The sequence below is a fragment of the Dermacentor variabilis genome, chromosome 5 (genome assembly GCF_050947875.1).
Source record: "Dermacentor variabilis isolate Ectoservices chromosome 5, ASM5094787v1, whole genome shotgun sequence".
Classification (NCBI taxonomy): Eukaryota; Metazoa; Arthropoda; class Arachnida; order Ixodida; family Ixodidae; genus Dermacentor; species Dermacentor variabilis.
Genome location: NC_134572.1, coordinates 5,950,973 through 5,976,184, shown reverse-complemented (window position 1 = coordinate 5,976,184; position 25,212 = coordinate 5,950,973). Strand labels below are relative to the sequence as shown.

The 25,212-nt window shown below is 46.6% G+C and overlaps 2 protein-coding genes across 2 annotated transcripts in view; both read right to left on the bottom strand.

Annotated features, from left to right (window-relative positions):
- Positions 1-1,265: 1,265 nt before the first annotated feature.
- On the bottom strand, positions 1,266-18,316 carry LOC142582125 (uncharacterized). Its single transcript, XM_075691522.1, has 3 exons — positions 17,937-18,316; positions 11,907-12,027; positions 1,266-1,692 (listed from the first exon to the last, which is right to left on the bottom strand). The coding sequence occupies exon 3, from the start codon at positions 1,680-1,682 to the stop codon at positions 1,266-1,268; it is 417 nt and encodes a 138-aa protein (XP_075547637.1). The 5' UTR covers positions 1,683-1,692; positions 11,907-12,027; positions 17,937-18,316.
- A 4,266-nt stretch (positions 18,317-22,582) lies between these two features.
- Positions 22,583-25,212, bottom strand: part of LOC142582203 (uncharacterized) — a 72,232-nt gene continuing 69,602 nt past the window's right edge. Inside the window, exons 3-4 of the mRNA XM_075691621.1 lie at positions 24,413-24,546; positions 22,583-24,264 (exon numbers count right to left, since the gene is read on the bottom strand). Of these exons, the coding sequence (XP_075547736.1) occupies positions 23,944-24,264; positions 24,413-24,546 (455 nt within the window). The 3' untranslated portion in view covers positions 22,583-23,943. The remainder of the gene's footprint in view (positions 24,265-24,412; positions 24,547-25,212) is intronic.

Below are 25,212 nucleotides of genomic sequence, written 5' to 3'. Positions count from 1 at the left end.
TATGAGCCCACGAATCCAGTGCTTATACTAGTACTCTGTTGAAGTATTGTAGCTTCCAGGAAATAGTACAAAAATTGACCCCGAGATTCTTAGCGATACTTTTGAAAAACTCGGGGATCCAGAGAGCCATTGTCAAGCACGAATTTAAAAACAGTGAAGCCCTCCGATGGCCTATTCAAAGGCGTCAGATGGTAGTTAGTACCTGAAAGCTTTAGAGTATAGTATCTTCCAGACAGGGGTAATTGGAGATCGCTGGGAGAGGCCTCCATAGAGGCCTCCGTGCTGCAGTGCACATAAAATTAGGTTGGTCATGATGATGATGATAATAATGGTGGTTTCACAGTTGTGGGGTTCGATATGCACCCACTTTCACAAATTCACCGCCTCACCTTTTCCCACAGAGCATAGAAACTCTGCCTTTCCCCACTTTGCTCAAAGACAGAGTTAGCGCCACGTTTGAGAGTTTGGAAACGCAAGAATGTATGTTAACCTCGGAGCCAACCACGTTTTTTTTTCTCTCGCTAGGTAGCACCACATTAATATAACCTCTATAACCATCCATCCATCCATCCATCCATCCATCCATCGATTCATTCTCTGTACTGAAAAAGTTGCAGATTCCGCTTTCGTTTCAGTAGAAACGCAAGAAAATCAGCAGATTCAAGCGCTTTGTCACTGAATCAGCAGAAAATTTTAAAAATCAGCAGATCTACTGATAAATCAGCAGCCGTGACATCACTGCCAGCAAGCCGCTTTGTGTAAACATTTTATTGGTTCAACTGGTATACTGTAGCAAGTAACCTCTATATTTTGGCAAAGGCGCTCAATACTGTATGCATATACTAGACGTTAAAGTGTTGTAACCTCTAGTTTAGGTGCACGCCTACTTACCTTTAATAGAAGTTAAAATTGTAAAGGTTGATGTTTAACTTATAGATTAAAGGTGGACAAATCTGTGAGAATATACCCCTTTAATTAACGTTACCGTGCTAAGAGTGTACCACCGTGTTATTCGGGAGCCAGCTGCCCTCAATAAACGTCGCCAGTTCCCTTTCAAGATCGACACGTGACAACGTATATATTGCAAGTGACGGTGGTCGAAGAGGCAGGATGTGTGTCCAATGAGCTCCTAAACAGCACTTTGCAATGCGGGGAACTCGCTTTATATCATGGGTCCTGGGTGCTCAAAGAGATGCGGCGTAATGCTAACGAATGTTTCTTTCGCATCTACCGCTAAATCACCACTAAATGTTTCGTTTCCGCATTCAGAGAGAGTTGCTCAGCGTCTCTTGCCTGAAGGCAGCCTTGCAGCGCACAGATCCGCGCTGTGCTGGCTGGCGGCATTTGCGCTCGTAGTCTGCTGCTCGGGCCACGAGTGCCCACGTGTCCCGAGACTTGGCGAGCGAGGTGGCAAGCTGCGACGACACCTTGGCCAACAGAAGGAGCCTGATGGTGAAGAACAGACCTCCGTTGAACATGCTCAGGTGTCTTGTCCCAAGGAGGGAGCGGCCCAGCAGGGAAGTCAGCTCGAGCAGCGACGCGGCAACCACCAACGCTGCCGTGGTGCACCGCACGCGGGAGCGCCCTTCCGCCAGTCGGTTCTCGCGGTGCAGGGGCGGCAGGCAGCCGGACAGGCGGAGAAGCCACGCGTCCGAGCGGAACCGGGCTTCGGCGAAGGACATGTTGCTGCTGCTGCTGCGGGGCGCTATAGCTGAACTCCTCCTCTGAAGAGCAAGGTTTATCTAGGGTGCAACTCTCCGATTCCGCCTATTCGATCGGATGCGAAACGTAGAAATGAAAAAAGAACCGGCTTGATACGAATTTAATGAAATGCATTGGAGAGGGAAAGCTCAATCCTGGCGAATATATGAAACAGAATTTTATTGATGACTTAGGAATTCTTAAAACCGAATTTCCGATAATCGGCAAGTTTTAAAAAATTGAGCCACGAAGTTTACAAATCCATGCTTCTGCACCAAAAACGGATGTCGCACTTCTGTGGGAGGCATCCACCAGAATGCTCTAAAGCAAATTTGGTATATAAATTCACAAGGTTTTACGAGAGTATTGCAAAAGTCCTACTGACAGTTTAGTGGCACGTTTCATAGCGGTGTATAGTACATCATTTTTTCCCGCTTTAGATGTGTTATTACGTGCAGGGGCCCAGAACGCACAACTATAGCAATCTGTTTTTATTCCAATCCCTAGGAGTGACGTCACGTTTACGTAACCGCGGACGGAAGTATCGGGCGGTAACCCGCAGCATTCTTTGAAAAGGCCAGTCAAACGCGCTTCTCGTTCTCTCGTTGCACTTTCTTTTGCTTTCGAAGCGAATAGCATTGCCTACACTGAGCAGCTTTAAAGCGACGATTTCTTTGCCACTTCTCCAGACTTTCTGGGGGCGCTTCTGCTGTTATGGATTCGCCGCGCCTGCCGCTGGGTTTCCTGCAACCCCACCATATGGCGCTCGCCTCCGGTCGTGCTTGGAGAGCGTGCGTAAGGAACGCGTATGTAGGCTCTAAAGCGGGCCTCGTATGCAGGCGTCGTGCTCGCCGAGGTTCGCAGATGCTGTGCTCTGCCCCTCGGCAGCCGCGCGGGAGTTGATCGGATAGCTCTCGGGCTGTCATGGTGCGGTGGCCAACGAGGCTACACAGGGCGGCCTGGGCTGGTCGAGCTTTGAGGCTTGGGAGGCGGTCAGCAAAATCGCATGCAGCGGCCGCCTGCTCTACGTGCCTCGAGGGCGGTGGTCGCGGCGTGTAGTTGATTACTTGTGAGCGACATGCATTCGCACCCCGTGGGTGAGGCGCTACCAGATGGAGAGTGAATGCGGCCTGTTTCGCTCCCCGTAACAGCGCAGACTCACCGACAGATTGGGCAATTAAAACAGGCGCGGGGAACGAGTGCGGGAGCCAGAGGAAACGCGCTGGGTGCGTAGCATCGCCGTTGGATGTGTACGGATGGCATAAACACGCCGTATGTGAAAATGGAGTGTTTAATGTATCGTTGAGACTTGACGTGAAGAAATCACCCGGTCCAGATGACATTCCAAATGCTTTTCTAAAGCAGTATGCCGAATGGTGCTCCAAATATTTATGCGTGATATTCAGAAGGTCGCTTCACGAAGGTACTTTACCAGATGACTGGAGAGTCGCAAGAATTAAACCTTTATATAAAAGTGGTGAAATAAGTGTATACAAAATTATCGGCCACTCTCACTTCTACTGCATGCAGTCTAATTGCGCATATTATTCATAAACATTTAATTGACTTACTACAAGAACATAACGCAAAATCAAAAGTTCAACATGGCTTCAGAAGAGAATACTCTACTTGTGCACAGCTGATAGACTATTGATGATTTTTCAGAAGCAATTAACAAAGCCAAGAAAACTGATGGAGTGTTTTTAGACATTCCCAAGGCTTTCGACATGGTTTCGCACAGAAAGCTTATTCATAAATTAGGTTTCATAATAACAAATGACAAGGTAATAGCCTTGATCGAGGCTTACTTGTCAAACCGGCGTCAATTGGTTTGTTTTATTAATGCCCACCCCACAACATCCCGGTTGAGTCCGGAGTACCCCAGGCATCTGTTCTTGGACCGCTTTTGTTTTTTGTTTTTATAAATGGTACTGTCCGTGACCTTTCTGTCCGTGTTAAGCTATACGCCGATGACTGTCTCCTTTATGAAAAAAATAAATAAATTGAATTGAGGATCGAATTAGACTGAATAACCACCTTCAAAACGCAAAAAAGTAGGTGTGATATGTGGCAAATGGTAATAAATCATGATAAAACAGTACACATGAGAATAACACTTAAAAAGAACCCTCTCCGTTACCGGTATGGTATTACTGATCACGCACTTTCCGAAGTCACATGCTGCAAGTATCTGGGCCTCTGGATTACTAATAACCTTTCTTGGAGTAAACATACTGATACCGTCTCCACTAATGCTCTTCTTAAACTGTTCTTTTTAAGGCGGGCATTACGGTATGCTACCCCTGAAACTCGCCTATGTGCTTACATTATTGTACGACCAGTCTTAGAATATGCTGTTTTATTCTGGGACCCCTCCACTAAAACAAGCATTTACAAATTGGAAAAGGTTAAAAAAGAAAGTGAGATTCATCTGTCATTCCTATGCACGTACATCCATCACGGACCTTCTAAGAAGCGTTTTACCGTCAGTTACTCGTACGAATCGTATTTGCCTCTTGAAATTATTTTTCCTGTTGGTGAATGGGCACTACAGTATTGACACTTCGCAAATAATTAGTTATTCCAATGGTTGCGCTACACGCGTGCGACATTCTCTGTCAGTAAAACCGTTATTTGCGAGAATTAACTGTTACAAATATTCCTATTTTCCTAGAGCCACAAGCGACTGGAACAACCTTGCTGGTAGTGTAGTAACACAAAAGCCACTGTTATTGTTTGAGGTGCATATTAAATAATTAGTTACTTTATTTTGTGTGTGCGTGTTGAGCCATATTCGGTGCTTGTAAATAGTGTCTTGAAATGAATATTCTGTTAAGGTCGTGCGCGTGATGACATCGGCGAACAAGTTTCTGCTATGTATATGTGTTGTCGAAGCCCCATGCCTGAATGTATGGTCTTGTGTTCAAGAACGCAGTATTGATAAACAGATATGAACGCTATTGGCATGGTGCACCTACACGATGATTCCCTTGGGAGCAGGTTGCTCTTTGGAGCAAGAGCTGGCGCGCTCCGTACACTTGTGCGCCTTCAAAGCATAAGCAACGATGTGCGGTGTCGGGCGTGCGGAGGCCGACGACACCATTGAACACGTGGTGCTAAGGTGCGAGGGCATTGGGCTATCTGTCGCGCAGGGTGTCTCCCTGCAGGTTGCTCTTGGTTTCAGGCTAGTGGAGAAGACGGTGCATGTGGCTTAGACCGAGCGGAGGCTGAGAGAAGCCTCGATTATACCGGCGAGCGGCACTTGCCGATAGGCGACGGCCCATCAGTGTAGCGTGCTCGCCCCTTTTTCTATTTTCCTTCCTTTTTTTTTCCTTTTGGTGTTCTGCTCTTTTTTCTACCTGTGCTTGCTTTGCTCTAATAGGTAGGAGGAGGAGAAGTAATTTTAATGAAGAGAAAGGAGGAGAGATCGGCCTGGAGAGCGTGCCTCTAGCCTGCTACTCCTCACTAGTGAAAGGGGAAGTGGGAAATACAGGGAAAGGTAGGTGGCGGGTGATTATGTTATGGTACATTGAGATACTATATACACGTTGTCCTATATGCGGATGCGCACTGTAGACGCAATACACGTAAGGGCAATCTTGTCCATACAAAAAGTGATCTTGTCACAAAAAGTTATTGCGCAAACACATTTCGCACTAAGTGAACGTATCACAGCTTCTAGAGGCGATCGTCTAAACCAGGCTCACTTAAAAAGTTCAAAAGTGATCTTATGGCACGTTGGGCACAGTGAACACTCCTCCACGCACCCAAAAGCTTTTCTTCTGAAAAGGGGCGGGAGTACAAGCTGTCAACTGTATATTTGAGTGTTCTTCGTTCGGCCGCATATTGAGGGCACACGCAAAGTACGTGAGCTATTGTCTCGAGAGTGTGACAGACGCTACATTCAGGGTCCCGTGTTTGTCCAATCTTGTGAAGGTATCGGTTGGTGTATGCCACACCCAGCCGTAATCGATGAATGAGTGTTTCCTAGCTTCGGCGTGATTGTCACGTCCGCCCAATACAACGGATTAACCACAGTATCAACATCATGGTACCCAATGGTACCCATTCTGTAACCATAATAGTCCAACGGTTATCTAACCTGCGCATTACATGACCTGCCCAGCTCCATATTTCTTCTGTTGATGTCAATTAGAATATCTTCTATACCCGTTTGCTCTCTGATCCAAACCGCTCCCTTCCTGTCCCTTAACGCTAGGCCGAACATTCTTCGTTCCGTCGCTCATTGCACGTTCCTTAACTTGTTTTCTAGCTTCTTTGTCACTCTTGAAATTTCATCCCCATATGTTAGCACTGGTAGAGTGCACTGATTGTAGACCTTTATTTTTAGTGATAATGGTAAGCTTTCAGTCAGAATCTGACAATGTCTGCCGTATGCAGTCCAACCCATTTTTATTCTACTGCAAATTTCCTTTTCATGATCAGGGTCCCCTGTGAGTAATTGACCATGGTAAACGCGTACTCCTTTATAGACTCTAGAGGCTGACTGGACTGAACTCTTCTTCCCTTGCCTGGCCATTGACCATTATCTCTGTCCTCTGGTTATTAATCTTCAACCCCACTACTTATACTCCCTCTGTTAAGGTCCTCAATCATTTGCTGTAACTCGTCCCCAGTGGTGCTGAACAGGACAATGTCATCTGCAAATCGAAGGTTGCTGATAGATTCGCCGTTGATCCTAACTCCTAAGCCTTCCCAGTTTAATTGCTTGAATACTTATTCCAAGCTCTCAATGAATAACATTGGAGAGATTGTGCATCCTTGTCTGACCCCTTTCTTTATATATATCTTCGTGTCTTCTTGTGGAGAATTAAGGTAGCTGTGGAATCTCTGTAGACATTTTCCAAGACATTTACTAAGCCCCCTGTGGTCCTTGATTACGTAATGCCTCTGACTGCTGGTATCTCTACTGAATGCAATGCATTTTCGTAATCTATGAAAACCATATAGAGAGGCTGATTGTGCTCTGCGGATTGATTACATCGATCTGACCCATTGTAGAGCATCCTTTGCCGAAGCCAGCCTGTTCCCTTGGCTGACTGAAACGCGGTGTTGTCCTTACGTTATTGGACACTATCTTCGTGAATATTTTATATAATACTGGAAGTAAGCTAATGGGCCTCTAATTTTTCAATTCTTTAACGTCTCCCTTTTTGGTTATTAGTATAATGTTGGCATTCTTCCAGTTCTATGGGACCCTTGAAGTCGATAGACAGTTCGTATAAAGCGCCGCCAGTTTTTCAAACATGACTTCTCCTCCATCTTTGATTAAATCTACTGTTGTTCCATTTTCTCCTGCCGCTTTTTCCCGTTTCATGTCTTGCAAGCTCCTTTTAACTTCATCGCTTGATATAGGAGGAGCCTCTGTAACCTGTTCATTACTACTACGATTGGAGGTATCGTGGTTGCTGTGGGTACTGTACAGGTCAGTATAGAATACTTCCGCTGCTTTTACTATATCTTTGAGATTGCTGATGATATTACCCTGTTTATCCTTCAGTGCATTCATCTTGGTTTGTCCTATGCCAAGTTTCCTTCTCACTGATTTCATGCTGCGTCCATTTCTACTGCTCCCTCATTCTTTCTCCCATTATAATTTCGAATATCACTTTCTGTTTGTTGATCGGCTTTGACCGTTCCGCGAATTCTATCTGATCTGTTGAGTTGGAAACTTTCATTCTTTGTCTATTCTTTATTTGGTCCTTTGTTACTTGGGAAAGCTTACCTACTGGTTGCCTTGGTGTCTTACCTCCCACTTCATTACGTATTTCATTCGTATTTCATTTTTCATTCGTATTTCATTACTTCATGGACCATTACCGAGCGACTGAAAGATAGCCAGGGTTGTACCAATACACAAGAAAGATGACAGCACATTATTACAAAATTACCGTCCAGTATCACTTACATCATCATGTTGTAAACTAATCGAACATATTATTGCCAACCAGATTAATGAATTTTTAGATGCGCACGCAGTCCTCTCTAATTTCCAGCACGGGTTCAGAAAGATACTCAACAATTACACAACTAGTGACAGTAATACATTCACTTTCTTCATGTCTCGATAAGAACGGGCAGATTGATGCAATATTTCTTGACTTCAGTAAAGCTTTCCTTAAAGTTCCCCATGACAAACTAATATTAAAACTCAGACGCATTGGCCTCCCGGAAATTTTAATCATATGGATATCAAACTATTTAACCAATCGCTACCAATTTGTAGCAGTTAATGAGCAACAATCAGGTTGCCTTCTGGTCGGCTCTGGCGTGCCCCAAGGAAGTGTGCTGGGGCCCTTCTTGTTTTTATTATATATTAATGACATTATTACTGAACTTGATCCGAATGTCCAAATCAGGTTGCTTGCGGATGATTGTGTGCTCTTTCAAGAAATAACTTCAAGTAACAACCAAATCCATCTTAACTCCTCTCTTGCTAAGATTTTTGAATGGTGTGAAGCGTGGGCCATGAAACTTAACACTGATAATACCGTCTTTCTTCGCTTCTTTCGCAAAAAAGCTCCGCTTTCTTTTAACTACAGGCTAGGTTCGTCACCTTTGCTGGAAGAGACTAAATGTAAGTATTTGGGTGTCACACTTTCTAATACTTTATCATGGAAGTTACATATAAATAACATCTGCTCTTCCACATTGCGTAAACCATACTATTTAAGACATAATCTTAGAAATTCTCCCCCTAGCGTAACATTACTTGCTTACAATTCACTAATTAGACTGAAACTTCAACATGCATGCGTTGTCTGGGACCCGTTTAATAAACACCATATCACCCGCCTAGAAAAGGTACAGAGCAAAGCTCTAAGGTTTATTTACTCTAAATTTTCCCTGTAGGACACCCTCTGAATTAATGTCGATTAACGGTATCCAATGTCTTGAACAACGAAGAAAAAAATTACGCTTGCAATTTCTTTTCTTGCTTTGGAATCAAGATCTAGCTATTAACCCTTCTCCATATCTGTCGCTTTCAAGGTCGAGGCATACACGCCACCATCATCCTAATTCCCTCACGCCGTATTTTGCGCGAACAGATTTATTCAAGTTTTCATTTTTTCCTTGCACTATAACCGGCTGGAATGATTCTTTATTGCCTTTCGTCGCACTTCGATGCGTTTAACTTTGTTATTATTGTTTTTTTGCCATTTAACCCACCGTGCTCGGACCTGTACAAGGTTTGCATTATTGAATAAAGAAAGAAAGAAGGAATTACTGCTTCAGAAGCCAACCTAGTTACGGTTTAATTCATTGCTTCTATCTCATCTTCATCTCCCTGTTCTAAGGCTGCATATTTGTTTGCCAGTACCAGCCTGAATTGCTCTGCTTTTATCCTTATTCCGTCTAGGTTGGCCTGTTTCTTCCTGACCAATTTTACGCTTTCTCTCTTGAAATTGTGGTGAATCCTAGACCTCTAAATATGTATGATCAGAGCACTTTACCTTACCTAACACTTCCACATCCGGCAGCGTGCTGGGATCAGCAGAAAGTATGAAATCAATTTCATTTCTTGTTTCGCCATTAGGGCGTTTCCAGGTCCACGTTTTGTTCCAACACTTCCTGAATGAGGTGTTCATTATTCGAAGCTTATTCCTTTCTGCGAATTCTACCAGTATCTCTCCTCTTGCGTTTGTAGAATCGACGCCGTAGTTGCCAATTTTCTGTTCACCCGCCTGCCTTTTCCCCACTTTTGCATTCAAGTCGCCCATTACTACAGCACACCGAGTTTGCACTTTTCTCATCGTTAATTCTACATCTTCATAAAACTGATCTATTGCATATTCATCATGACTGGAGGTTGGAGCGTAGGCTCGTACTACTTTAATATACACGTGTTATAACTTTTATTACTACTACTGCTATCCTCTCATTAATGCCGTAGAATTCGTCAATGTTGCCAGCTATGTCCTTAATGATTGCTTCTTATGCTGGAGTCCTCTATAGTAGAGGACGTGGCCGTTAGTCGGCACTGTCTAAGCCTCATCAGTTGTTCTATCTAACCTCAGTATCCCCAGCAATGATATCCCGAGCAATGCTAGCTTCACTCGAGAGAGCTTGGATGTTAAACGTTACCAGGGCCGGAAAAGAATATGAACATAAAAATCATTACGTTCACAATTAACTATTAAGCAAAAGCGGAAATTGATAGAATAAAGGCGGACGCAACGATTTAGAACTGTTTTCCTGGATCAGGTTAGCAATTCTTTTTATCTACAAGTAACGACCCTCCTTGAGTCGATCAGAGAGGACCGAATGTGCCGATGTTCTGTGCAGTTTTTAGAACGCTCGTGCTCGCTAAACCTTGCGCCAAGATGTAAAGTTGACCACGGCTCATCAATTGTTGAGACGCATATCCAGGGAGGGCCCCACTTCCTTACTCAAAAAAATCTGTGGATCCCACGCACTGTGGTAATCGATATAATCGAAGTTTTGTATGCTCTTTGCTTTGAGTGGCGATAATTGGCGGTGATGTCGGCGGTGACTGTGTGATTTATTCAGCGTTTAGTCCAATACGAGAGTGGTGAGTTGAGGTTACACGTTACCTTGAGTGCGCCACTGCAGTTTGTCTGCACAGAACACACAAGGAGATGTATTTGCTTGAGGCGTTGCCGTGTGTCATTGTTCATAATGTCTGAGAGGGTTAAGCATTATCATTTCCTCACATAGCACATCGCGTCGTGATGGAAGTGTTAAACTTTAACTGAATTATGCAGCTGTACGTAATTCAATATGCTTGTATGTATACCTTCTATACATACATTCGCGGTATGCATCACATTTCTCTGCGTAGCGACGACGTTCCTGTTCCGCGAGACTTTCGGGCCTGTGTGTACCTTTGTACCTGTGTGTACCTGTGTACCTGTGTGTACCCTGAGTGCACGCTTTGGAGCCCTTCTGCTGGCGCGTGCACTTCTGCACAAGTGGCCGCTGAGACGCCAGCTCCGAGCGCTCTCTCCAGGCTATGGACGATTGTGATGTTTACACTATCACAGCCAGGCACGCGACCTCGGCAGTCCTCCACCTGCATTTTTGTCGCATAGAAAAGCAAGCACAGCACGTGTCATACGCACAAACTACGCATCCCGTCCCACAGCGGCGCCGTCCGGTATGCGCGGAGGCGAGCCCCATCTGGTGGTGTCGCAAGAAACCGAGCAAGATCACAGCAGCAGCCGGGCCCGGGAAGTCGGGAGAAGAGGCAAAGAAAGCTTCGCTTTAAGGATTCCTGGCTACGCCACTATAATCATATGTGGTCATATGCGGATTTTTTCTGTGGTGAGTGTGCGACGGTGTCAATGCTTCCACGTCGCAAAGGATACATGAAAAATTCAAGAGATCAGTTATAGCGTTAATCTTTAAAATCTAGGTTTTCGTGTTAAGAGTGTTTCGTACTTATAGGGTCGCTTACGTGACCCTTGCGTTGTCTGGTTCAAATTTCACCTTTTATAACCCGAATTTCTTTCGCCTGTAAGAAACATTCGAATCGCAGTTAGAAATACTAGTATGTGACGCAAGAACATCCAGAATTACTTTAACTGCATTTTCTCCGTGTTAAATTTCTAGACTAGACTAAAGAAAACTGAAAAATAAAGCGTCCAGCACAAAACAATGTCTTTATATTCGCATGTTCTCGCACTTAAAAAGAAAGCACTCATACTTGGCAGGTAAATCACCTGGCATCTTATGGCAGTCTGTAAAACAGTCGGTATTGCAGAGACGGCAACTTCAATTTATGCACCTGAATGGATGCAGCCGCGAGCCTATTGCAGGTGTTCACCCTTTGTGGAAGCACCACGCGCAACGCGTCTTTTTTTTTCCTGATTTAATATGGCGGAAATCTGACCCATTTTTGCTAGATTACCACAGGCGACGTCAAAGTCAAGATTTGTCTCGCTTAAGCGGCCCGCTTGGATTTATGAGCTCAAATTTCATGTACGTCGCGAAATCGCGACTACACGAGCAGGTGGGTCGAGTGGAAAGGGAAAATGAAGCTCGAACCGAGAAGTAGAGCTTCGTCAAACGTAAAGGTTTCATCCTCAGAGCGGAATAAGTGATTAAGCTGGACACGCGAGTCGAGTGTTTATATCTCGGACCATGCACCATGCGTGAAGCCATGTTCTTCAATGGTATTTGCTGCACAAAATGGAAACAAATAATCTTGAAATGTCTCTTACCTTGCTGATCGGTTGGCCTGGGTGTACTGCTCAGAAGTGTGCTATTGAAAGATGCCACTCTGGTCTGAGAGCGGGTCGCCAAGGCAACAGCAGCGACCCGCTGACGCCCCCTATAAGAACTCTGCGTTGGCGCTAAAGAAAAAAATGGCCGTCCCAAAACAGCCGAGATTTCCACCTTAGCTCCTAATCTAATTGCTTCTTGGCATTTGTATATAGCTAGCAACGGCTTTCTTTGTGATTCACAAGAATTGCTTGCAAATTGATTTTCACTAAAGCATTGATCACATGTCGGCTCTTGTGAAAGGTTGACGCATAACACAATTACACTGCTGAGAACGTTTGCGAGAGAAGTGTTGCCGAGGAAAAAAGAAACACGCGCCTTCGTTGGCCAATATCAATTCTTTCGTGTCGCATAAATGGGGCAGTAAATGGAAGTGTACAATAATAATAATATTATAGAATAAAGAATAGCTAGTGTAGTAGAATAACAAATAAATACTGTGGCAAGAAACTTGAATTGCAATGTAGGATATGTTTGCGCCATACCTACTGAAAAATAAACATATGCCCAATAACTCCCATGTCCAATTATCCCACATGAGGCGTACGTTATCCTATATAAAAACCCGCGCGTTTTCATATATGTTATATGACATTATTGTATATGCAACGTATCGAGCATATGGCTTTCATTTTCGATAGGGATATCTGACCATGTCATATCCCTGGTGTATTTTTCACCAGATACTTACTGACTGAAAATAAGTTTATCAGGAATGGATGTTGCAGAGAGCTGCCATCTATAGCGCACTAAAGCACCATGTGAAACGAAGCCACGTGTGTGCAAGTGCACACGCTTTTAAACGCAACAGCTCACACCGTTGCTACACATCGTTGCCTTAGCAACGGGCAGAAATTTGTTGTTTTTTCGTTGATAGTGGCTGCGGTGTTGCAGCAGACCAGGCTAGCCTGGCGTGCCTGGCCGGCAATTGTTCCGCCACCTGCTACACATTGAATGAGGGGCGTTTTAGGTTGAAAATAACGTGGAGCCGTACCTCCACCCTGCTCATGCGAGAAGGGGTGCCGCCCCGTTCTGTGAAGAGTAATGTGCTGCTAAGTGTTAACTGGAACATCAGTGCATTTGCCTACAGATTTCGAGGACCTGTATTTTCCGGAGCTGGTGCTAAGTACAGTATTTGTGCTAAATGGATATCACATTGTTGCTGCTTGGATTCGATCCCACATTTAGACCTTGCATAATAAAGTGATTTATACAAAAATTCATCAATTTTTGTCAACTAGCCAGCATCACTCTGCAATTTGTCTTGCAAATTCAGTGTAACCTGCCCCCTCATGTAATCCAGTTGAGGTGACGATAATTACAATGTATGCCAAAAGAAGATAATTAACAAGCCAGTTACCGGACATCAAACTGGATAGCCAGGTATATTGCAGCAAGAGTCAATAACTATTCTGCTTTCTTTTATATTGAATAATATGTTCGTATGCTTTAGGAGCGTACTGTGTTGGGAGCTACTCGGTGCATGGCTGTGACAGGTAGCGAGGTGCAAGAGAAAAACACACAAGGAAAAAAGAAGCAGGCAGAAAGAGCACCGTATCGTAGTGTACAGCTGGACACCTGCATAGGCTTGAACGTGGTACAATAAGCACTCCACTAATATCAGGCTGCAGCGCTGGATACTCTGATATAGAAATCCTTTTTCACACTATTGATGCTTACTGTCGCACATATATATCAGAACCTACAAAGCACAATTCCGCAAGAAATGCATGAGCGTAATTTTTTTCACATCTCTCTCAAACGAAACTCCTCCGGACTTGGAACTAGGGACATGTAAAAATTGCTAATGTAGCTTTACTCCATAATAAAAAGGACACATATAATTAAAAGAATAGACTCCCATTAGGCTGTCGTCTGTTTTGTGCGAGGTACTCACTACGCTAGTTTAGCATAAACTCAAGGAGAGGCTATTCGAAACCAGGGAACAAGCTGGTCTCCAAAAAGAATATTCAACACTAAATTTATCAGGTTAGTGAGAAGTCTGAAGAACATGCCAGACCTTTATATATAATTTCAACAGATTGCTATAACCTGCCTTCTGAGTGCAAAAATAAGCTTAACACGTCACCAGTACTAATTACAGAGTCAATTAGCTTTTTTCATCCCACATGGGATTCGCACTACAAATGGCGGTGGAAAATTTTGCAATAGAACCGTAGCACAGGCACAACTGAATAAAGTGTTCCGCATCTTTTTTTTCCCGTGCGCCAGAGAAGAAAAAAATCTAAGTAAAAAGAAACATGGGCCATCTCATTCTGTAAAGGTGGATGACTAGCGAAGCTGTTCGACACGGAGATGACACGGAATTGAACAAAGGTACGAACTGATTTATTGTCTTGGTGGGTGGTCATCGTGACCAAAGGTGCGCACACACATTTGTTTTCGTGATCGGTGGTTATTTTTTGACTCGCAACTGCTAACACATGCTTTTCTAATCGATGCACGCACGCCGCTGGATGGTCGGTTGGGCCGCATCGGCGCGGCATCGCACGGGATGCGTCTGCAACACGAAACACGTTAACCACTCCCTTTTCGGTCCCTACTCATCCACAATGAAATCACCGACAACCATCACAGGGGTAGTGTCATCGCAACTAACCCACGCAAAGTGAGTAGCCATGAATCCTACGGAGCTATGAGCCATTGCATTTTTTACTCGCTTAGGGGTGTATGAGCCATTCATCATGACAGTTTTCTACATGCTGTTCTGTATGTTCTGCTGTTCTGTATGGGTGATTAGAGTTGGTGGAAGGTAATGTATGGGTGATTAGAGGAGATTAGGGTGATGTAAGCACTGTTAGCTTCACTTGGCTGAGTGCTTGTAGCCTCTGCCTTACGGGGCTATGAGCCATTTTGCTTGCTCACGGGGGTATGAGCCATTGATGATGATAGTTTTTGTTTACGGAGAACAAAAACGTACGGAACACCAGCCATGTACAGCTTCGCTGTAGAAAGAAGAAAGTGCAGCAGAATTGATCCCACCTCAATCGACTCCTCATTTCGCGTGGAGAAAGACCAAGTATACTTATCCAATAATGCAGTGAGACTTCTGCACAAAGAATCATAAGCCATTCCACTCTGTGAAGGTTGCTGACCAGCGAAGCTGTCAAGTACACGACATGGAGGTGACACAATTTTTAGCTAAGGTACGAACTCATTTATGGTTTTTATGGGTGGTCATCGTCACAAAAGGTACGCACAGTCGTTTATTGTCTTGATCGGTGGTCCTTATTTCACTCGCAACTGCAATCACATTCTTTGACAATGTCAAATCGATGCGCGTACGCTACAGGGTGGTCGGTTGGGCGGGATCGGTTTGGCATCGCAAGAGGTATGTACAACACCGAACGCGTAAACTGTTCCCTTTTCGGTGCCGACACATCCACACTGAAATCACCGACAATGACAACAGGGGTAGTGTCATCGCAGCTAATTCACGCAAAGTGACTAGCCATGAACCTTACGGGACTATGAGTCATTGCATTTTTTGCTTGCTTACAGGGATACAAGCCATTGCTCACGGGGGCATCAGCCATTGATGATGACAGTTTTCGTCAAGCGGTTCTGTATGTTGTATGCGTGATTAGAAAGAACGTACTGAAGCACTGTTCGCTTCACTTTGCTGAGTGCTTGTAGCCTCTGCCTTACGTGACTATGAGCCATTGCATTTTTTGCTTGCTTACGGGGGTATGATCCATTGACAATGATAGTTTTTGTTTACGGAGAAAAAAAATGAACGGAACTCTAGCCATATACAGCTTCGCTGTAAAAACCGTCTGGATCTCGCAGAGCTCTGATGGTGGAAGCCGAAAGGCCAGGAATAAGCACGTTAATATCTTTGGTGGTTTGGTCGCTCTGTGGGTGTTACCTCCGCAACATCCCCATCCAGTGCTTAAATAACGAGACTTGCTACATCACTGCTTCAGTGACGTATGTTGAAGTTCCGAGTAGCCTTTCACCGGACTTGCCCCGCACATGAAGTCAGCACTGTTAGGGTTGGCGTCTGACAGGTCATTCACCCTCCCTCCTGAGCCGGAGCCCACGGGCGACCTCATCCCCTTCCCCTCCTCTCACGGTCGTGGCATCGTGTTTGCTTACCTCATCCCCTTCACCTTCTCTTGGCCGGACCCCACGGCGCCGGAGAGGTCATTCACACTACCCCTGAGCCGGAGCCCACGGGCGACCTCATCCCCTTCCCCTCCTCTCATGGTCGTGGCATCGTGTGTGCTTACCTCATTCCCTTCACCTTCTCTTGGCCGGACCCCACGGCGCCGGAGAGGTCATTCACACGACATTCTCACCGGATTCGTCGAAAAGAGGATCGACTTCTTCCTGTGCTCGGTATTGCTGGAGGAGGGGCCCTCTCTCCGTGCCTGTCACGTGTCATTCGACGGAAGCAAGATCCCGCCCACAACTTGTAGAGAGCCTATTTAAGGGGCTCCGAAATGTACTTTGAGAGACTTCATACTTCATACTTGATACTTTACTTCATGCTTTTCTTATTTTCTTTCAACTACCTTTGAATAAACAGTGCAAGTTTCGCACTAGAAAATCGTCTCGCCTCTGCTTGGTCGCCATGATCTACCGGATGCCTGCAGCCCGCCGACAACGCCACGCTACCCAATAAGTAATGTCGGTCGAGCTTCGATAGGCAGGCGTCGCTACTTCTCGGCAGCAGTACGGTACGCTACCCTGGAGTAAGCAACAGCACCCACGTGTGCTGACAGATTCGCTGAAGTGCTCCTTGCGCCTATGATAAACGGTTATAGAATAGTCCGCTGTCCTCAAACGCAAGGATAAATTTCGTAACATGCTACACCGTAAGAAATTTCTGAAAAAAAATCCGACTCCCCGCTCCCTCCCTTCCCCGCCCCAAGATATCTTGCGTCAATTATTCACGTATTAAAAGAAAGCCGCATTACGATGCATCATACAGATTTTCAGTGTAAGATCACCATGGTATCAAAATGAGACAAATAACTGACGGTTTTGTAGAATAGAACAGCGATTCATTATGCAAAAAAGAAGTGAGGCGTGCAGACAGGACACAAGAGTAGAGAAGTGGACAATACGGCGTTCGTGTTGTCCACTTCTCTACTCTTGTGTCCTGTCTGCACGCCTCACTTCTTTTTTGCATAATGAATCATTACCAACTAGCTAAGCTCTCTGTCGTTCTTAGAACAGAGACGCGTGTGATGGAAGTTACAAAGAAAGCTTGCAGTGTATATGCTTCGTTTCATGGCATCTGCGGCCGTACGTGACCCGCGTGTGTGGACATGCGTGACGTCGTCTATCTTTGAGAGTCCCATCTTTGAAAGTTAAAAATCACAATAACGAATGTTTCGCGGTAGTTCTAAGCGCACAAGTTCGGTAAATGCTGCTGAAATTCAGAGTAAACGTATTGTGTTGATGCAGATTACACAGCGTCTGTAAAACAAAATGCATGAGTGACATTGTAAAAGCACAAGCAGAGAATTCCGTCGAACGAGAAAACATGCCATTTGGGAACTTTTTGTTATTCGCAATACCCTTCTGGAAAATTTTCTCAGAGTGCGTGCGAAGAAACGTTCGGCAGGTGTTACATTCGTGTAACACAAGAAGCGAAAAGCCTGCTGCACATTTGGCAATACATGAAGTTATACAATTACCCGCCGGGGTTGCTCAGTGACTATGGGGTTGGGCTGCTGAGCACGAGGTCGCGGGATCGAATCCCGGCCATGGCGGCCGCATTTCGATGGAGGTGAAATGCGAAAACACCCGTGTACTTAGATTTCGGTGCACGTTAAAGAACCCCAGGTGGTCGAAATTTCCGGAGTCCTCCACGACGGCGTGCCTCATAATCAGAAAGTGGTTGAGGCACGTAAAACTCCATAATTTAATTTTAAGTTATACAAATGGGGTTAGGCTTCGCGCAAGACGTAACGAGCCGCAATGGGAAGCACACGTACGGAACTAAGGCGACCTCTCCACTGCACGCGCTGCTTCCGCGGTGGCGTACTTGCGCGGCCGCCCTCGTGAGCCGCAAGAGCCTGCACGCTCCTCCATCGCTCGCCGCCGACAGCCGCCGCCGCTCCGATTGTGACGTCAATTCGTTTAGCCTGAAATATAAATATTTTATTTATTCTGGAGCAAGGAAATGCTGATCTGCAACCTTATTTAAATGAGAAGGATAATGCTAGAATGTGCTAATGACACCCGAGCCCGCTAGCACATATTGAGATCCGCACAGCACCGCGCACGGCGAGCTACGGCGACTCGAAACACAGAAGCTGCGGCGACTGGCATGCTTTTACCCCCCCCTCCCCGCGCGCAATATGGCGACGCAACGGCTTCACTTGACGGGCGCTGCCGCCACTACAGCAGTTTTTCTGTAAACCTCCTTCGGCACACCTTTACGTATAAACGCCATGCAAGCGATCTTGCACGCGACAGCGACAAGCGACGCGATGGAGATGGCTGTCGCGTTCGCTCGTCGCCTACAAGTCGTACCCCATGCGAGCGATGACTTCGAGCGACGTCTCCCTAGTGTTGCCGGTATGAGTGCAGCAATATAGGCGCCGAAACTAGCATGACGCGTGCTTTATTAACTTAAGTTGATGTGTTTTACTGTAAAAAGCAGCATATTCCTGAAAATCTTGCAGTAGGTTGTTATCCTTGCGCGTATAAAAATTCAATCGTTTGCTCGTTCCGTGCGACAATCGGAAGTACTAGAGTTATGTACATACAGTTCCGGCTTCGCGCAATTGGCTAGTCGCTCATAGCACTTCCGGGCGACGAATTCTAGATTTGCAGAACCGAGCGATCGCGCGATAAGACCGAGCGATCTGTTCACGCGACGGCCCGATCCGTCGCTGTGGCACACGAAATCGCGCTCGTGGGGTTTGGTGAGCCACAACCGTGGAGCAGCGACTGCTTCAGGGAAGCGTGCTCGTCTCGCGCCCCGGCGTTTCGAGTTCGATTCCAAACCGATATGTACCAAATTTTCTTTTCAAAGGCGCTAGTTTGCTCTCTTTACAGGAACCTCCCTGAGAAATGTGATTTCAATGCGAGGACTTTTTGACGTGTTTTTACACTTTACGGCGTCAGCCATCTTATCGTCAGGGCGCAGCTTCGCAAAGGTCACCGTCAAAATAGACACTCAAGGCTTTCGCCTTAATAATTAAACACAATATGTTATGTTTTTGTTTTCGCTTTACGGTATCAGGTCATCGAATTTTGTTCACGTCATCGAATATTTGTACAGGTGCATGTACATTATTATAACAAAAGGAAATATATACGTTCCTATACAATAACGCTCACGACAAAACGTCCACATTTTATACAAAATCTAATGGTGTTTATTTGGCAGTGCTCGGAGCAGCGCAAGGTCAACGGTCAGGACAGTGGCAGCTTCCAAGCACGACAGCCGTTGCCGAGTAAGAGCGCTCCACCCACTAGCGTTTCGATCCGGTAGCGGTGAACCCACTAGCGTCTTTCTTCGTTGCACAACGAACACATCTAGGTGAGGGTCAGGAGGCAAACGCAAAAGGTGGACGTGATAGAGAAAACTCGGAACGGAAATACTGACCGTCAGATGGCGCTCACTGGGCGGCAGCTTACCAGCAAGTATGCGGCCTGTAGGGTGGGCAACACAGCGACAAAGAAGGTCAAGCGGAAAGTCAGAGAGGCTGAAATAATCTCATGGGTGGCGGCAATGGAAAAGAAACCTGCCATGAGTAACCACTTAAGAGGAAAAAACGAAATCAGGAAAGAAACAATTTATGATAACTCAAAGGGAGGAGGAGGAATAAACTTTTATTGTACAACCAGCACTTTATGATGGCCGGGCCTAAGCCTCCCATGAAGGGACGTCGAGGGCTTGCCTCGCCGCCGCCTCACGGGCGTGCTGGGTCGCCCAGATTTGGTCGTCGAGGGCGGAGCTCCGCAGAGCCTCATGCAACCTCGACGAGAGAGTCGTGGTGTTAGTCTGTGAGTACTGTGCAGGGCACTCCCAGAACATATGCGGAAGCGTAGCCGGGTGAATGCCACAGCACCGGCAGTTGGGGGTAGTGTAGACGTCTGGAAATATAAGGTGGAGGCGGGCGGGTGAAGGGTACGTGTTTGTTTGTAGCAGACGCAGGGTGGTAGCCTGCGCCCGGCTGAACTTGTGGTGAGGCGGGTAGAAGGTTCGGCGACTAAGGTAAAATGCCTTAACAAGATGGTTATAAGTTGCCAGATTGTCCCTGGTGTCCAACTCATCTCCAGTGACTCCGGCGCGGTTGACTAAGCCTCGCGCAATGGAGTGGGTGACCTCGTTGAGATTGGGGAGGTGTAGGTGGACAGGGTCCGCATGGGCCGGGATCCATGTTAGGGAGATTATGCTGTCTTTAGAATGTGGTGCCTGGCAGAGGATGCGAAGGGCTTGGGGATAAATACGGCCTTTGCTGAAGTTAGTGACGGCTGAGCGAGAGTCACACACGATGGTGTGACAGGTGGGATCTAGAGTGGCCAGGGCGATGACCACTTCTTCAGCCGTCTCGGCAGTGGGGGTAGTGACGCTGGAGGCGTGGTGTAGGACGGACTCCATTGCGTGTGGCGACAGCCACAAATCGTGTGCCATGGGAGTATTGGGCTGCATCAACAAATGTGACGCCAGGTACGTGAGCAAGGGCTTTTATGATAGCTCCGGCACGAGCTTGGCGCCGGGCCCTGTTATATTCAGGGTGCATGTTTCTAGGGATAGGGTCCATGTAGATCCAGTTACGGATGTCGGTAGGGATCGGTTGTTTGGGGCCCTGTTGCTTATGGTAGGTGAAGCCAAGCGTGGATGGAATAAAGCGTCCCGTTTCAGTAAGGGTGAGCCGTTCAAGCTGAGAGCGTTGTTGGGCTTCTATGAGTTCGGAAAGGTTGTTGTGAACTCCCAGTTGGTTGAAGAGTTCAGTGCTGGTGCAATGCGGGAGGCCAAGTGCTTGCTTGTAGACCCCTCGTATGAGGGTGTCGAGCTTGTTTTGCTCAGCCCGGTACCAGTTGAGGTACGCAGAAACGTAGGTAATGTGACATATGACAAAGGATGGGACGAGGCGGATTGGACTCAAAGGGAAGCTCCAAACTTTTCGAAGCGAGATCAGGATGCCTTAGAACACACACCTATAAAGCGAGATATAAGGAGGAAGAAGAAGCATGGTGCTTGCTGCGGTAATGCTAGGGAAACTATGGAGCATGTTTTATTAGAATGTGAAGACGTCTACCCAGAAGCCGATTTAGGCGCCACTGGCCTCCTTGAGGCACTTGGGTTCAACGAGAGGAATGGAAAAGTAAACATGTCCGCAAAAGGCATTAGTAAGAAGCAATTAGAGGATTGGTGGAAGTAGGGAAACGACAAAAAACGGAGATATACAGAAGCACAGTTCGAAATAGGCGACCAGAACATTTGGGTGGGGTAGTTCATAGTGTATTTTTTTCTCTTTTTTATTGTTTAACCTAGGTAGGACATTAGGCAGTATAATAGCAAGAGCTTGGTGGCGCAACCCACTGCCCCGTTCCAAAGGGGACGCTCGTCCGTCCGTCCGTCCGTCCGTCCGTCCGTCCATCCATCCATCCATCCATCCATCCATCCATCCATCCATGCATCCATCCATTTTTCTTACACGCATAACGATACCTCCTGACAGACGCTAAACAAATACACACTACACGGGCCAAACGAACTGAAGTAAATTACATCCTTAAGTGCCTTGTACTAAAGATACATTCTGAAGCAGCGAAGTGATCGCAAAATTTATCCTAATTATATTACTGACTTCCGAGTACGCAGTCGCTTTTATATTCACGTGGAATGTACGCGCGCAGGAAGGCGAATTAATATTTTTCAGAAGATTTGTTGTGTATTTCAGTTTGGGCCCATCTTCGGACTTTCTTTTTTCACACGCGTGTCTGAGTGCAAAATAACGACTTACGAAGCCGCACAAGCTTTACGTAGACGCCATCTTTAAGTTGGGTAGAGGGGTTACTTACAGAGCATCAGAATATCGAGTTTAAAATAAATATCGCATATCATAGTGACTACACGTGGCAACGTTGGGCATAAAGGCAGCGGTAACAATCCACTGAATAGGGGGTAATAACTTCTGAAGCGACCCGCCGTGGTAGGTTAGTGGCTACGACGTTTCGCTGTTGATATCGGGGTCGCGGGTGCAACACCAGCAATGACGGCCGCACTTCAACGCGGGCGAAGCGTAAGAAATTAGATTTAGGTGCACGGTAAAGGTGGTCGAAAGAAATCGGGAGTCTCCCGCTATATACGGCGTGCCTCCTAATCAAATCGTGGTTCTGGCAGCAGGTAAAACCTCCCAATTTATTTGTATTGTTATATCTGAAAAGATAAACTGGCACATGTCTGGATATGTAGTACTTATACAAGGCAGTATAAGGCGGCACTATGGACAAGACAGCATGACGCAGATTCGCACCACTTCGGAAAGTAACGAAATTCGACGCTAGAAATAACACGGCTGTCATGCTAGAGCAATTAATAGTCCAGAGAATTGAAGGGCTCGCAATTTTTTTCGCAATAACTACATGAGGCATACCGACAATGAAGGAAAGCAATGAGTACACGAAATATGCTTTGTTTATTTCACATGTAGAAATAAATAAGATATGTATAAGCAATCATTCACGCAAGCTGAATGCCACAGCAAATGCATAGCTTATGCGGACCGCAGAACTGTCTACGTCGATAACCGTGTTTGATGATGGCGGCACAAGTTATCGTCGACGTGTTTCGGTAAACTGCATGACGGCGTGACGACGGCGGCATGACCAAGACGACATGACAACAACAAAAGCACGAGGCCGCGTTGGGTGCTATGACGATCTCGCAATGACGGCCGCGCTCATGCTGCTGCTTCTCTGCTCGCTTACTCTACGGCGGCCAGGTGTTCCTACGACCATTCGCTTTAACAGTATGCTGGCACTGCGGAAGTCTATCTAAGCGAAGCTGTGGTGAGTCGGTGAGATGAAGCGGCGCATCTTTTCATTTCAGAGACCCGCAGCGGCATTTGCGTTCAGGTGGCAGAGCAGAGCGCTATATACACACCAGCGGCCACTACACCATCTAAACCGTATACCTTAAGATGCCGGAAAGCTCTCGCGCGACAGCGCACGCGTCTCGAACAGTTAGTTGGCCAACTCCCCGCGGTTGCGTGGCAGCACATGACCTTCGCATCGGCGCAGAGAATCCTGCCGCCGACCTCGTGACACGAGCCAAAGAGACCTGTTCGCTTTGAGGTAAAGCGAGAGTCGACGAGAGCCCGCGACGCGTGCGATGCGCGTACACCGATTGAGCCAGTGCTTTCCTTGGCTTTGTTGTCCGTTACTTTCATGTGAGCCAGTGCCAGTTGGCAGTGCTTTTAAAAATATGGTTGACTATAATTTCCCGGCATAGAAGACGCGAGCGTGCACGCCACGTCCGTGACACACGCGTGGCATGCAAATGGGGAGTCTCGTAGCCAGGCCCATAGGGACGCAAGGAGGCAGCGCAATTAGTGGACTCTGGGTACTCGGGCAGTCTTCGGACAGATTAAGGAGTCGAAAATTTCGAATCTCCTGTTGAACTGAACGCTCAAACAGTCGTAACAAATGGCGTGAGTAAGCGAAAATTGCAAGTGGCAGGAATATTTCGACATGAACATCAGCACAAAAGCACTTCACACACTGGAGACACCATTACATGGTGGCTGAAAAATGAATCCCCACTCGTCGCAATACACAAACACACACAAAAAAAAAAAAACTCCCCAAGTACCCCGGAAGCGTTACTCACTGCAGTTCATAGAAGCTCTGAGAAGGAAAGCTGCCTACAAAAATCTGTAAGGCACGGTCCACATAGTCTCACAATGTTTGCCTCGCACCTCAGGTGTGAAAAACATGCAGCTTTCTTTTTCTAATGGCCCATTGCACATAAAACGAAGCTCAAGGCAGGCATCCATATCGCCACGCTATTCGGCCGCAGCAGAGCAGAACTGAAACGGTGATTGTGAACAGGGCAGACGCGAAGCGGGGTGCCGATGAAGCGGGCTTGTCGTTGGCAGTCCCCGACTTGGCCTTTTCGAAGCTCTCCAACGGTCGTTTCGTTTTCTCTTTTGGAGAGTGACTGGTAGATTCCGGCAGTGCTGCCGACGACGGTCCCGGATGCGATGGCGAAGTCGTGTAAGCCGGGATGGATGGAAGCGCGTCCGGGTCCGGTGTCGCGTGCTCCGGACAGCCCAAGTCCTGCAGGCTCAGGCGCGTTACCTGCGGCGGAGACGCGCGTTTGAGTGTCCGCTGTGACAAAGCCTCATTTGGCTCAGCACGCGCCAATGACCGTGTACCGTTCGCGCATACGGTGGTGGCCGTGACCCGGGAACTGCATAAATGCGCCCACGCTGCGAAATTTGCCCACCTTGCTTTTGCCGCGTGCCGGGTCGTTGAACTCGCAGCTGACGTGACGCAGTTCACGGCGGAACTTTTCACTCAGCGTGCGGTTTTCAAGCCGCAGGATCCACGCCAAGCGGCAATCGCAGGTCAGCCGGTTGCCTGCGCAAGGTAACGAATTAAGCGCGCAGTGAGTGCGTCTGCTATTGAGCCCTCTTTCACCATTCGCCTGGCCATGTTCCCTTCTGATGCGTAACAGCATGGTACGCAAACGTGCGTAATGCACGTTTGCGTGCACGAGAGGCGGTGGATATTAAGAAAGTCATCTTTTCTCGCAGCAAATGCAAGCATTACTTCAATAGCATAAATACCAGGTAGCATTCCCTGAAACTAAAATTTGTAAATTATCGAAGTACACTCTAAGAAAAATCCCGGGGAAAACGGGAGTAACTGGGCAGTTAGTCCTAAAAAGGGCGCTTTCGTCCCTCAAGGAACTAACTGCATAAATTTGCGTGCCGTGTGCAATTTTCGGAGAGCAAGTGTTTAGTCCCTGGTCGGAAAGAGAGCAACGGGAGGGCGAACGACAACAGCTACTCCCCATGCACTCCGCTGTTTCCGTCCGTGTCATGGAGCGATGCGGCGAAAACGGTATTGTCTGTAAATCGTGAATAGTTCGAAGGTCGTGCACTGTCTATTGAACTACATGCAAAGCAGCACTTTGCCCCTTCGTAAGAAAATTGCATGAAATTTAAAAGCTCAAATGTTAAGAGCCATAACCTTCGTGCGCACACCATAAGTGAGCGATGGACATCAAACGCGCAAGATTTT

Excerpts from the sequence above, each read along its gene's own strand:
- LOC142582125 (XM_075691522.1), bottom strand. The coding sequence starts at position 1,682 with ATGTCCTTCGCCGAAGCCCGGTTCCGCTCGGACGCGTGGCTTCTCCGC.